Genomic DNA, 14837 nt, shown 5'->3' on the forward strand with positions numbered 1-14837 from the left:
AAAAAAAAAAAAAAAAAAAAAAAAAAAGTAAATCAAACGTTTGGGAAGCATTTGGTAGATGAAGTGCTTTCTGCCTAGTGTGGGTCCCAGGATGTCTAGCTTCTGATACTAGGAAGCCCTTTCAGATCCAGGGACTGAAGGGTTATTACTGTGGTGCTAGAGCTATGCAGCTGGAGCATTGTCTTTCTCCCTCTATCATGCTCTCCAAGAAATTTCTCAATGTGAGCAGCAGTTACCCACATGCAGGCGGATCTGAGCTTGCCTTGCATGATCATCCCATTATCTCGACCACTGACAACCTGGAGAGAAGTTCACCTTTGAAAAAAATTACCAGGGGGATGACGAATCAGTCAGATACAGACAATTTTCCTGACTCCAAGGACACACCAGGGGACGTCCAGAGAAATAAACTCTCTCCCGTCTTGGACGGGGTCTCTGAGCTTCGTCACAGTTTCGATGGATCTGCTGCAGATCGCTATCTGCTCTCTCAGTCCAGCCAGCCCCAGTCTGCTGCCTCTGCTCCTAGTACCATGTTCCCTTATCCCAGCCAGCATGGACCTGCTCACCCAGCCTTCTCCATCGCCAGCCCCAGCCGCTACATGGCTCATCATCCTGTGATCACCAACGGAGCTTATAACAGCCTCCTGTCCAACTCTTCTCCGCAAGGCTACCCCACGGCGGGCTACCCGTACCCCCAGCAGTATGGCCATTCCTACCAAGGGGCACCTTTCTACCAGTTCTCCTCCACCCAGCCGGGGCTGGTTCCCGGCAAGGCTCAGGTCTACCTGTGCAACAGGCCACTCTGGCTGAAATTTCACCGGCACCAGACGGAGATGATCATCACGAAGCAGGGAAGGTAAGCCACCGCGCGGACCTTTCTGGGTGTCGGGGCTGAGCCGCGGACTTCGCCGGGGGAGCCGCCCGGAGCCTCCGCAGCCCCGGCGGAGCCGTCCCCCCATCACCGGGGCCACAGCCCCGGTCGCCGGGAGCTCCGGTGCGGGATCCCGCCGGAGCCGGTCCCCGCCGGAGCCGGTCCCCGCCGGGGCAGCCCTCTCTGCCTCCCCGCAAGTTCCCGCGCCCGCTGCACTCAGCCCTTCCCCGCGGAAAGCTCGGCACTCCGGGGAGGGGGCTTCTTTTGATTTTTATTTCCCAGTCGCTATCGGGAGCCGTGAGGATAAAGCATAACGGCTGGGTGCTCCGCGTGTGCCTGTCGCTGCCGATAGCTTGCTTTCCTTCTTCCCTTTCTTTTTCCTTTTTTTCCCCTTTTCTTTTTTTTTCCTTTTTTTCTTTTTTTTTTTTATAGGCGCATGTTCCCTAACCTAAGCTTTAATATTTCTGGTCTCGACCCTACGGCTCACTACAATATTTTTGTGGATGTAATTTTGGCGGACCCCAATCACTGGAGATTTCAGGGAGGCAAATGGGTTCCTTGCGGCAAGGCGGACACCAATGTACAAGGCAAGTTCCTCCAATTAACACTTTTTCCGACACATATGTAGGTGAGAATGATTAATTAATGCCTTTGCGGACTGGCTCTGGCGACTTCTTAAACGCAAATGGGCCAACGATTTTTTTTTTTTTTAATAGAAAAAAAGGAGGGTGGAGGAGAAAGTAAAAGGTGTTCGGAAAAAGCTGGTTTAATCATTTTCGTTTAAAATTAAGGGAGTTTTAGCAGTAAAATAGTGTCCACTTAACGGGGTTCTTCACCCTTGTGTGCGGATGTAGCAGCAGAACCGGGGTACAGGCGAGAACTGTGATGTGGTTGTGTTTTTTGTTGTTTTGCTTAGGAAACCGGGTGTATATGCATCCCGACTCCCCCAACACGGGAGCCCACTGGATGCGTCAGGAAATCTCCTTTGGGAAACTAAAACTCACAAACAATAAAGGAGCATCAAACAACAACGGGCAGGTCAGTGGGGGAACGCAGACGCTGCCAGAATTATTTCTATTTCTTCAGTTAAAATCCTACCAAAAGGACGTGTATTTATTTTTTAGATCGTGTCGTTAGGTGAAAAGGGGGGTGGTGGTGAGAAGGTCCTCCCATTTCATTTTGCCACGGGCCTTGTCGGCCCTGAGCGTGCTGCCCAAGCTGACACCGCTGTCCGCTGCGGCCGGGAAAGTCCGAAACCGTCCCGGGGAGGCGGCGGCCAGCGGGCATCGCTCTCCTCGTCCTTCTCGCTCTAATTTCTTCTTTTCTCCCGGGTCCCCCTCCTTCCTTTTGCCATGCCTGACAGATGGTGGTTTTGCAGTCCCTTCACAAGTACCAACCTCGCTTGCATGTGGTGGAGGTGAACGAAGACGGGACGGAGGATACCAACCAGCCGGGCAGAGTGCAGACATTCACGTTCCCCGAGACGCAGTTCATCGCCGTCACCGCCTACCAGAACACCGATGTAAAGATCTCCCTGGTTTATTCCCCTCGCGGTCCCCCCGCTCCCGTAAGGCAGCCCACCAGGGATGGCCCGGCTGCTGCCCATCCTGCCCCGGGTCTCCGGCGCCGGGAGATGGGGCTCCCTGTTCCCCACGTTGTGCCAGCCCTTCCTGGCCATCCCGAGGGCGGCCGTAGCCTCTCGGGCCGTCTTCGCCTCAGGAGCCCCCTCCGGGTGCCCGCAGGGGCATCGCCCTCCCGGCCAGGATGGGCGCGATCCTGCCCCTCCGCCCGGGCTGGGCGCTGGCCCGCAGCGTTTATCTCCCAGTCGGAAACAGCTTAGTTAGCTGTTAAGCTGTTAGCTTAAGCTTTAAGTCTGCAAAGATCAATTAACATCCTCATTGATTGCGCCGGGGGTGACGGAGCAAGTTCCTCAAATTAAAAGCTCGTTAATGCCTGGATGCGTTTCGGAGTGGTCTGGCTTTGCTACAGACTGGTGCCCCCTTTTCAAATGACATATGTTCAGTCCACATTCTCGCTTTAATTATTTTGCTCGATGCAAATGCAAACTCCTAGTTACCGTTCTGCGGTACGTTTTGCCTAATTTCTGGATTTCAGTATAGTCATACCTATGCACTAGGAATGCTGAACACGCCTCAAAATATGGGGTTAAATATTGATTTTTTTTTTCGTACTTTTTACAACAACGTAAATCTTAAAATTAGACTGTGATGTCTATAAGCATGCCAGAGCTGATTTTTCACGGTTTAAAGGCAGTATGATTGACTAGAGTAAAGCCTGGTCCTTTAAAAACATGTTGACTGCAGTGGGGTATATTTTTCAGGCTTTTACAACGTGTGCTCTGCTCCTCTCTTTCCCTAGATCACACAACTGAAAATAGATCACAACCCTTTCGCAAAAGGATTCCGAGACAATTATGACACGTAAGTAAACCGGATTTTTACTACCCTTCTGCCGGCTGCACACACATGTCAAAGGGGGGAGATTTAGGATGAGGGCTGGCTCGTTTCACACCGAGATGTGTAATGTCAGGCTTTTCTAGAGCCCTCCGGGAGGGAAGCACACGCCCGCTCCCGCACAGGGGCTGTCCCTGCGGCGAGGCCCTGCGCAGCCCTGGGGCCGCGCTGCCCGCACCTGAGTCCGCATCTCGCTTTGGCACTTGCGGCGGTTTTGTTGTTGGTTTTTCCTGGCACGTATCTTGGCGCCTCTTTCCAAGCTTCCGTTTCACTTGCGCTTAAGGGCTTCGAAAGAAGCACCGGAGCAGCAGGGGCTCGGTCCCCGGCAACCCGCCGGGTCTGCATCATTCCGAGCTCCGCAGAGCCGGGGTCTGGAGGGAAATGTCTCCGTCTCGTTTTATTCTTCGCCTGGGTTGAATTTTTTTTCCCTTCTCCCTTCTGGGTGGAGCTAGAGCCTCGGAAGTTTTAATCGCGGTTTGTCCCTGTTCTGCCTCTGCCCGTCCGCCTCCGAGGCGTTCCCAGCGGTCTGACCCCCGGCCCTGACGCCCGCGCCGCAGGCGGCTGGCGCCCCTCGGACCGCGGCTCCGGGGCGGCATCAACACTCGGCCCCCGCCGCCGCCTTTTGCGGCCCTCGGGAAAAAAATGGGGGTATCCCGGCCTGCAGGCCCTGCAGGCAGGCTTCCCCTGGCCCGGGGTGAGACCCGCCCGGCATCCCCCTGCCCAGCTTGGGGCAGCGGGAGGTGGCGGCCGCAGGGCTGCCCGTACACCCGCAGGAGCAGACGGCAGGGATTTCGCCTGTCCCGCTGTAAGCTCTGGTCTGTGGGACGGGCCCCCGGCTTTGAGGAGGAAAACCTTTTTCCTCTCTAAACTGTGGCCGGGAGCGGCCTCACTTGGCCTCGAGCGCCTCGCCCCGAGCGTATCCTGAGCGCCTGCTTCAGCCGCTCCGCTGGACCGCGGTCCGGCAGCCACCAGCAGCAGGCTTGCAGGGCAAGGGTGGAAACGACGCCCAGAGCTGAACTAGAGCGAGATGGGCCCGGGGCCGAGCTCCAGCTCTCCTCAGGGAGCAGCTTGTGGCACGGTCGCTTTCCCCAAGGGGCGGGGGTCGCCGAGGCTGTGGCGGGGAGCAGGTCCGCCGCCGGGAGGGCAGCGGAGGGCCCTGGTGCCACAGAGGGCGGCAGCCGAGCATGGCTGCTCTCCGGGAGCTCTGCGAGAGTATGCGCGGCCTTGGGAAAGGCCTCCGGCCCCAGCCAAAAGTGCTTTTCTCTTATTGATAGGAAAAAAAACTTTATAGGGCGTCACTTGAAAGGAGACGGGGGGGGGGGGGGGGGGGGGGGAGGGGGAAGCTTCAATGTTGTCTAGCACGTTGAATTTGTTTAAGGGCCAAGTTTATTTTGGATAAGAAATTCCAGGAGGCGTGGAGGGTTAATTAAAGCACAGTTTTAGCCTGAATTAAATACAGATAGTAGTTATTCATCCATTAAAGTTTTTATAATCGCAAATTGCAGCCCAGCATGGGAGAATTATATATAGGCCAAGCAGGGAACACTGGAAGTGTCTGGCTTTACATTTCCTACAGTAGGTGTTTAAAGATTAGCTTAATTTAAACTCAGTAAAATGTTGATGGTTCGTCTGTGACTCCCAATAATAAGTGTTAAACAGCCGATAGAATTCCGTAGTCTGCCAGTCATGCTGCTCGCGGCAAATGACCGGGCTGGCTGCCTGTTGCACGTGTCGTGGGATCGGTCAATGTGTCACCGCGCGGGATTCCACGTTTTTGGGTTGCGGGTTCGGACCGGAGAGAGGGATCTCAGCCCCGTCAAGGAATGGCCAACCGGTTCCGAAATATTTGTCCTCCATGCTTGTCCCCGTCTTTCCTCTTGCCCGTTAAAGGCCCTCGGCGCTGCTGATGCCAGAGGCCAAGCCCGGAGAGGAGCCCAGGCTCCCGGGCACGGCCGGAGCGCGCTGGGACGGCGCCGTCCCGTTCGTCCCCCGAGGGCCGCGTTCGGCCGGGTGCCGCGCCGAGGAGGGCGCCGGGCTGCGGCGGACACCCAGCTCTCTCCCCTTCTCTTGGGCAGGATCTACACGGGCTGCGACATGGACCGGCTGACGCCTTCCCCCAACGATTCGCCCCGCTCGCAGATCGTGCCCGGGGCCCGCTACGCCATGGCCGGCTCCTTCCTCCAGGACCAGTTCGTGAGTAACTACGCCAAGTCCCGCTTCCATCCCGGGGCAGGAGCCGGCCCCGGGCCCGGCGCCGACCGCAGCGTGCCCCACACCAACGGGCTGCTCTCCCCACAGCAAGCCGAGGACCCGGGGGCCCCCTCGCCGCAGCGCTGGTTCGTCGCCCCCGCCAACAACCGCCTCGACTTCGCCGCCTCCGCCTACGACACGGCCACCGACTTCGCCGGCAACGCGGCCACGCTGCTGTCCTACGCGGCCGCAGGCGTCAAGGCGCTGCCGCTGCAGGCGGCCGGCTGCGCCGGGCGGCCGCTGGGCTACTACGCCGACCCCTCGGGCTGGGGGGCCCGCAGCCCCCCGCAGTACTGCAGCAAGTCGGGCTCCGTGCTCTCCTGCTGGCCCAACAGCGCGGCGGCGGCGCGCATGGCCGCCGGCAACCCCTACCTGGGGGAGGAGGCGGAGAGCCTGGCCCCCGAGCGGTCCCCCTTGCCGGGCGCCGAGGACTCCAAGCCCAAAGATTTGTCCGACTCCAGCTGGATCGAGACGCCGTCGTCTATTAAGTCCATCGACTCCTCCGATTCTGGGATTTACGAGCAGGCCAAAAGGAGGCGGATCTCCCCCTCGGACACCCCGGTGTCCGAGAGCTCCTCGCCCCTCAAAAGCGAGGTGCTCACCCAGCGGGACTGCGAAAAGACCTGCGCCAAGGACATCGGCTATTACGGCTTCTACTCGCACAGCTAGGCGCGGCCGCCGGCCCGCCGTCCTTTTGCACAATAACTCCTCCGCGTTAGCGCACTGACCCCCGCCCCTAGCTGCCCCATCCGTGCCCCGGCCCGGCAGGGAGGCAGGCAGGCAAGCTGAGCCGCGGCCGCGGCCGCCGCCGCCTCCCCGCCCCGCTCCCCGCCCGGCCCGGCCCGGTCCGGCGGCGCCCCGGGGGCGCGGGGGGCACTGCCGCACCGAAACCCACTGATCAGTAGGATGCTTAGACTCTCAAACCGTACAGCGCTTCCTTCCTTTTACCACGGATGGATTCTAGGGGAAACAGTAATAGTGGGGAAAACAGCCTGTGAAATGCCTGTACATAGTATTTATTTGATTGTAACAGATTACTTTCCTTTGGTTCGGTTTATTTATTTGTTTGGATTTTTTTGTTTTGTTTTCATTGTTAAGTCACAAAACTTAGATCCTGTTTAAATTTCTTTACCCCGCTCTTTGCTTCCTCTTCCTCGTGCCCCTCCCCAGGTAAACACTTCCTAAATGCCTCTGGAAATGTCAGTGGTCCATAGCTGTAGCAGCGGGTAATGGGTTTCTCACTTTCTCTCCAATTCCTCGCATGAAATAATTACGTGGTGCCCTGGGCTAACACAGCTAAGGAATAGCTCAGCTTTCCCTTCAAAAGAACAGAAATACGTCTCATAGGAAAGTCGATTAAAGGAGCATAACGCCTTTCGGAACCAAAATTAACTGCCTCTTATTTTTTCTTTGAAAGGAATAGCTCGAGATCAGCAATATTATTATTTTTGTGGAATCCCCCTTCCCCTGCCCCCAAGTGCCAAATCCATTACTGGTCCCTGCAGGTGCCAAATATGCTAACAAACTATTTTCAAATTTCTTTGCAGCTCCCCCGTCTTTCTTTATATTGCTGTAAATCTTTGTAATGAATAATCTAAAAAAAAAAAAAAAAAAAAAAGATATAGACGACTGAATTGTTGGTAACCATAGTGTAGTCCAGTGAAGATGAGTTGTGAGTTGTATATTTTACTGCATTTAGTTTTGGAATTGACTTTTTCATAAAGTAGCTAACCAAGATCTGACTTCCTGGGGAATCAAATGCACATCGAAAGTAAGAGTGATCATTCTTGTAAACCTCTTATTATACTATTGAAGGAGAAGTAATATCCCTCCAGGACTCCCTCCCCGGCGAAGCAGAATAATAAGTCTTCGAATTTTGAGTAGCAAATCTATACAATTAACGCATTTTTATATGGAAGAAAAAAAAAAAGAAACCAATTACGAACTGAAATATGCATCGGGCTAAATATTCAGTCTAGATAACACTCGACGGGGAAATTTCCTAATAGAAATTCAGGGTCATAAACGTGTGTATATTTTTGACTCTTCTGTAAATCGAATGTTGTGATTTTTATATTTGTTCTGTTACGTCTGTGGAACTGAATAATTTATACCAGTACATGCTCCATTGAGAAATGTTTCGGTTTTTGCCCGTTTGTATCGTCTGTGTATAACAAGTAAAATAAACCTGGCAAAACGTTAACGTCGTGTTGGAAAAAGCACTTCGCCGATTTGCAAGTAAGGGATCGGGTGGGACCGCGGGGAAGAGGCCGGCGGGCTCGCTCGCTCTGGGCCCACCGCGAGGCTCTGGAGCGAGAGTCCCGCCCGGCTCTCCCTGACGGAGCTGGTCCGCTTGCCCCGCGTTTGTCCTTTTTTTGGGGGGGTGGAAGAGCGTAGGGGACAGTGCTTATACCGCGTGGCCAAGCGTGGAGGTTTGCAGTGGGTGAAAGAGGGAGATGTAACCCCGTCGGTTTTCAGAGGTTTATAATTATCCCTGTGTTTGACGCTTAAAAACCCTGACAGCATTTTGCAGGCGGGAGAGGCGCCTGGCGCGGGGCGGGGGGTGCCATCGCTGGCGGAGCAGAGGCGAGGGAGGCAACGCTGCCCGCCTGCAGCCTCCCCTCGCCATCCCAGGGCGGGGGCTGCCCTGGCGGAGCCCCACAGTGCCCCCAAGGCGGGCCCCCTTTCTGGGGAGCCGCTTCCCCTATGCGCGGGAGCGGAGCCCCCACTCCTGCAGCACTACCTCAGCCTCTGCGACCTTCCCGGGTCTCCGTCCCCTTTAGAGACAGCCACCTGTGGGCTTTAGGACAGGCGCCGGCCCGGCGCGGGCCCAGTCCGCGGGGGCTGGGGGGCAACAGGCCGGGCTTACTCTTGGTTCCGCGGTGGGGTAAGCGCGGTGTGGAGCTGTCAGAGTATTCTGTCCTGTCGCGGTATTGACGGGGGCACCTGAGCACCCCAATTGCTTTCCGTCCCCTCCACTCCAAGGTGCGAGTCCCGAGCGGGGGCCTGCGCCCTCAGCGCCTCGGCCGCCCTCGAGGGGCCGGGCGGCCGCCGACCTGTGCCAGCTGCGGGGAGCGGTGCCCGCTCCGCGGTGCCGTCGGGCTCAAGGCCCCCGGGATCGCACCCGGAGAGGAGCCGCGGGGCAGTGCCCCCAGAACCGCCTCTCGGAGAAGCGCGGGCGGTGGGCGCCTTTCCCCAGCCGCCTCTTCCCAAGCGGCGGGGGCCGGGGCGCCGCACGCTGTCCCCGCGCAGCGCCCGCACCTCTCCGCCTCCGGCGGGCCCCAGCTGCCCCCTCAGCGCCGCCGTGAGGGGCTGTCCCGGCGCCCTCCCCGGGGCTTCCCGCACCCTAAATAACCCATGGCATGTTCCCGACCCTCCTTCCCCTCTCTCGGCCAGCAAAAGCCGCCCCTTCCCCGGCCGCTGCCAGTCCCGCTGCGCTGTCCCCCATGAGGGCAGAGAGAGCGGCCCGAGGCACCGCGGCGTTCCCCTCCGCCGCCGTGCCGGGGCTGCTGCCCGCCGGGCACTCACCCCGGGCAGACCGCTCTTCGGGGAGGTTCCGCCAGGTTTTATTTAGCGGGGGTTATCCAGCGGGCCTGGAATAAATACGTAACGTGTGACAGGTCTGAACAAAATTCTTTCCTGTCCGTGAGTGGCTGATGTTATTCCATAACTATTTCGACAGGATAAGTCCATAACTATTTGTGCAAGAGACTGGAAGAGATAAGGGCTGCAGAAGTTAAACAGGCTATTTCCTGTCGGTAGGTCACTTTATTACTATTATAATTTTTTGGAATAACATTTTTAGAGGTGCACCTGTATATCTGCTAAACATATGTTTACCAACCCGTTAAATTGTTTGCGTTCACTGAGAAGCGAATGCGCGGGTTTTGACCCGGCATGTTTAAATTGAAGCGTGTGCAGTTTAGTTGAAGCAAAGCCCCGTGTATGAATTTGTTACAACAGCAATTAATTGCACGAATTTTATGTGTAGTTTGTATTATTATTCTAGGCATGCTGAAGGGGTTTTAATTTAATTATTGTGTAAAATAATATATTTAATTGCCCTTTATTTAATATAAAACAAAATCAAGCTTCAATCGGTGGAAAGTAATTCAAAGTTCCTATTGGTAATACTTTCTATGATGTTTCACATTAATACTATATCAAATGTAATACAGTGATTTGCGCTGTACAGATTTTGCACGAGTACGCTATGCATATTTGATGACACATTGCATATTTTAACAAGGTTTTTAATGACTGATTGAAATGTTTGCTAAGATATTTTTTAAGAGCTGGAGGAGAAATGGTTGTGGAAAATGTGTGTAATAGAATAGTGATAAGGATGGGAGGGTTTTGATTGACAGTATGAGGAAGCAGATGGATGACTAGGTAGGTCAGAGGTAAAGATGCCTTTGACAGCTTTTTAAGTTCCTTTGGCCATTTTGGTCCAATGAATCATGCAAAACATGTGTACATTACCAAACTGATGTCTCTGCATCGTTTACTGTTGGAATCCTCATCTTTTCAAACCCACCCTAACCTTCTTTCATCACCACTTGACGTGCTATGTCTAAACTAGATTGCAAGATCCTAAGAAGGCAAGAATCTGTCTTGTATTACTTGTCAGCATAAAAAAAAAAAAAAAAGAAAAAAAAGAAAAAAAAAGAAAAAATTAGGGGAAAAAAAATCATGTAAACCTATTGAGCTAGAAGAACAACTGAGACAGATTGGCAGAATAGGCATAAGGTGGGACACGTTCTTCTTAATTTTCACTGTGTGGTCATCACTTCCCTCCTCTAGGTAGTGCTCAAGGGAGATGTGGTGAACAATGATTTATTTTTTTTTTTCCCCAAATGGTATAATCTGAATTTCAGTAAGTCTGATAAGAGACCTAATTGCATAATTTTCCTTTTAACATTATGCAGTGAGTGCTGTTGCTATAGTTAAAATGGTTTTCACTGCAGTCTGTTTTTTCAGGTGCTTTGCATGGCCCTCACAAATTACTTTGTCAACTGGAAATGCTCTGATTTTTCCCTGTAAAAAGGTTACTGTTTTTGGAAATCTTATTTAAATTGCATAAGACAATTTTAAAATCTCCGTGATACAAAAAAAAGAACGTGTGTGTATTGGGAAAAGCAGAAAGAAAGGATTTTGCATGAAAGTACACTTTCCAGGTACATTCTGTGCAGAATGGACACAAGTTTTCATTCCAAGTATTAAAACTTGTCATAAATGTGGTTTTCAGTAGGGAATGTGTCACTTGCTAAGATACGGGGGCAAAGTCAAAGAAGAAATATTGAAACAGCAGAGTGATAAGTAGAGGGAAGGCAGCAGACTGTTTGCATTCAGTACCCAGCTCTTTGCAGATAATATATTTGTGGTAGGTCTGGAGAGGCACACAGCTCACTGGTAACGTTTCATGCTTTTATCCGAATGCATATTAATCTGGAAATGCAAACAAAAGCATCGCTTATTTCAGAGCATGGTCCCTGGAAGCCCATTCGTTCAAATATTAATGTCTGAAAAAGACAGATATTGTTTGAAATATATATATTTAACTCTAAAATGTTTGAACATATGTAATATTTTACTTTTTGGATGTAGGATAATTATGAATCCATTAGAATCCAAGGCTGCCATTGCTGACTAGATGTAACTTTTGACCTTATAAAATATATTACACAATAAAACCAGCGATGCTTTATTCATGCTATCACTGTGATTTTTGATAGTTGGAGTGTTTCTAATTCTAAGGGGTTGATATGAGTATGAATGATCTTCTTGGTCTTAAGATGACTTTTTAGGCCAATTTTTTTTTTTTTTTTTGAAAGGCAAAGGCAAACAGGATGAAAAACTTCAGATATTTCTGTGTAAAACTGTCTATACTATTACACAGATATTAAGCTTTAAATAAGAAACAGCTGGTAATGACTTTGAATCTGTTTTAAGAGACATTTTAGGTAAAATGTTGATAGCTTGTAAATGTGTATTTCTGCCTTAGTCTCTGATCGTGCGTACAAGTTCATATGTGTGAACAACGTAAAGTAAGAGGTCAGTCCTACAAAGACTATTCACTTGTCTAAAAATTCACAGACATAAATGTTTTCAGGATCAAGGCCTTTTTCAATAATTGTGATAGTCGTGTACCTTGAAGTGACTGACTGATTTAGGATACACTTAATAATTTGGTTTTTTTTTATTATAGTAGAAACATTGATGAGTTACCAAAGCACATCATCCAAGCTCCCACTTCAGTCATTTGAAATATAATTTTTTTGGCTTGTTTGAGTAATTTTTTTTTTAAACTGATGGCACTGGCACATAAATTAAACTTTCTAAAAGTCATGTCAATTTCTGTGGGCCATGCTATGGAATTCGGTTTTGTAAGTAAGCTTCTTTCTTTAACCATATTTGGTTACATATTGGCTGCTTTTGTTTATCCAGAAAGCAGATAGTGGTCTGGGACTGAAGGGTGAAAGAGCAACATTGATATTTTGAGCTGAGAGAAATTTTATGCTGCTGAAAGGTGTCCTAGTTTAGATGAAGACACCCACCCACCCACTAAGAATTAAACTGAAATCATAAATGCAAGCTAAAATATGTATTTTATGATTGATCAACACCCTGATCAAAGCTTATTTCCCTTCGTGGAAATGTTTGCTGTCACATTTTTGACTTCCAGCTCGGTGTTGCTCTCTCACCCTTCAGTCCCAGACCTCCTGCTGGAGACACTGCAGAAATATGGTGGCTGCTCTCTGGCCCTGGGGAAAGTTGTGGCTCATCCGGCATTGTCTGGGAAGTCCACTCGAGGGCCTGGCAGGAGCACCTCCTGTTTTGCCTCTTGCTCTGCGATCGGTGCCTGCATGTCACCAGCTGGGGTCTGTGGTGCAGTGACAGAGAAAGAGCCGCTCCTGCACGGCAGCCCCCCTCGGCAAACCCTCCAGGCATCTCCCCTCTCCCCATTGCCACTGCTTTCCCACTACACTTCTAAAGCATGAGGGGTTTGTACGTAGGTGTTACTTTAAGCTTTGTGTGAACTCTCTCCTGGAAGCTCAGTTTACTCTTACATTAGGAGAAGGAACCTTTCCCTTGAATTAGATGCAGGGTATTGAGGAAGAGGTAAAGGGCTTTGCTTTCTATTGTTGGTTCCTGACTTTCCTATGGAACCTATCGTGCATGAATGATGAGGGTAGGGACATTTTCAAAAATCTCCAAGTGGTTTAGTCACCTGTGTTTAGAAATTACTAAAATCTCACTGAAAAATCTCCAGTGCTTGTGGTTCTAAATGACTATTCTTGGGCACATTATTGAGCAGGTATTTCAGTCATGCATTGAGCATGGCATTTGTTGCAGAGCTAGGGTCAGAATAGAATGGATTAAATATATATATCCTCATCTGGTGTATAGTTATGTCATTTCATGGGCTTCAGTGGTTCAGTACTGGTTTGTATTGAAACAGTCTGATTGTCTCCTCTTGTAGTTTAGATACTATCCAAAGCAGGTGCTGCTTGGTGGAAAGAATAGGACCAAGTACTAATTGATATACAAACAGATATACAAATTTGTTTCTCCCATGGTAACATAATTATGAAATCACCAACGGATATCTTACTCTACTTACATTTTTATTTTTCACTGTTTAGATTGTGAGAATAATTGAAGTTTTCTTCTGCTTATTTTCAAGGTTGATTCTGATGATTTAATTTTCTTAATGATAGAATCAAAAGCAAATTGTTTGGTGTGTGCAATACAAGAACTTGCCCCCTTTTGGGGGAAATATTTAGGCCAACTATATTCTTTTAATTTAAAAGTGTTGCTCAGAAATTGAGTGGAAAGGAGTTAACCAGATATTTTATTTCTTCTTATGCGTTTAGGATTTTGTAACGCCCAAATCCTTTTCACCTTCTTTGAAGTGTTATCTAGTGTAGCTCACTTTTTCTTTGTGTTAAATACTAAAAAACCCTCTGATGTTAACATTTAGTATTGTGTTTTTAAATATTTCAGTGTTTCAGTTGCCGTATTTCTATATACTGTTCACTTATAACTTCTTCCTCATCACTATGTAAATAAAAATGACTTTTAAATCGTGGGATTTTTTAAATTGCAAATGAATTGATTTGTATAAGCAGATGTAAACTGAAGTAATGTGAAATGTAATGGCAGAAATAAAATATGGGCCTATATAAATTAATGTAATTTATTTTAATGGCATGTGCAGGTAAGATTTCTTCAGGACTACATTGCTCCATAGGCCATTCAGTCAGATGTAACCTAAAAGGCCAAATCCCAAAGCAGTCCATTACTGGTATATATTTATTTTCCAAATACACTGTAACTGGAGGAACAACACTAATTATTGCCCTGTAACAGTGTAAAGTTTAGTGTGTATGTGCACGTAAGTCTTTGTAGGATCACGGCCCAAGTCTCTTCTGCTTTGGCAGTACTCTCTGTTGTGGGTTTTGGGGCTTTTTTTTCCCTCCTGGTAATTAAAATGCAGTTCTGTCACTGCGGTCACATTTCCCAGTTATAGAGGGACAAGGGCAATGCCTGTGCTAAATACACAATGTGCTAAACAGTAGCTATATTTAATTTTGACTTTGTTTTAATATCTACAGTTGCCTCAGGATAAGGATCTAGGAGATTTCAAGTGTAGTTCTGTGTACTCAACCCTTTTCACGAGGGTTGTTTTGCTGTCAGCTCAGCTCTCTGAAGTCACTTGGATGGTGACGGTGCTATTGCATGGGAAAGGCTGCCAGGCTGGTGGGTGCAAGGGCAGGACAGCACGAAGCTGGTGATCCCTTTCACAGGCAGGTAGGAGACGGGCTTATCGCTAACCCAAAACCTGCTCTCCCAGAGTTGTTTAGGATCATGCATGCGATCGCTGAATTCCTGCGCGGTGAAGCAGCAGAGCTCCAAGCTGGTACACATACACCAGTAGTCCCAGGCAGCCTCTGGTCTCTTCCCCTGCTCGATCTCCAAAGCTTCCCAGGCGCTCCAGACCCTGCCTTTCTCTCCACCATCCTTTTCCTTACTGGGGGGCACTTCACTGGCTCTTCTGTGGCTTGCTGTGTTTAGAACCAGAGCATGCAGATGAGTGCTTTCTCCTGCAACTCCTTCTGTGAAGGATGCTCAAACCAGGAAAGCCTTGCTCAGGATTACTGAAGAGGAGGACATCCATGCAAGGCTGCTTTCTTTTGTACCCAGACTTCTACATTTACATTTACATACAGTTATTTTGT

The 14837-nt window shown here is 50.0% G+C and overlaps 1 protein-coding gene across 1 annotated transcript; it reads left to right on the top strand.

Moving 5' to 3' along the window:
• The first annotated feature begins 164 nt into the window (after window positions 1–164).
• Window positions 165–6264, top strand: TBR1 (T-box brain transcription factor 1). The gene is made up of 6 exons (XM_041403576.1): window positions 165–856; window positions 1304–1458; window positions 1788–1909; window positions 2235–2393; window positions 3251–3312; window positions 5421–6264. Exons 1-6 carry the CDS (start codon window positions 165–167, stop codon window positions 6262–6264), a joined length of 2034 nt encoding a protein of 677 aa, XP_041259510.1.
• Window positions 6265–14837: the final 8573 nt, after the last annotated feature.

The sequence above is a fragment of the Onychostruthus taczanowskii genome, unplaced genomic scaffold (assembly GCF_017590055.1).
Source record: "Onychostruthus taczanowskii isolate IOZ18803 unplaced genomic scaffold, ASM1759005v1 scaffold20, whole genome shotgun sequence".
In the NCBI taxonomy this organism is placed as follows: domain Eukaryota; kingdom Metazoa; phylum Chordata; class Aves; order Passeriformes; family Passeridae; genus Onychostruthus; species Onychostruthus taczanowskii.

Coding starts and splice junctions, on each gene's coding strand:
- TBR1 (XM_041403576.1), top strand. CDS start 165: ATGCAGCTGGAGCATTGTCTTTCTCCCTCTATCATGCTCTCCAAGAAA. Junction 857..1,303: donor ATCATCACGAAGCAGGGAAG/GTAAGCCACCGC, acceptor TTTTTTTTATAG/GCGCATGTTCCCTAACCTAA. Junction 1,910..2,234: donor CATCAAACAACAACGGGCAG/GTCAGTGGGGGA, acceptor CATGCCTGACAG/ATGGTGGTTTTGCAGTCCCT.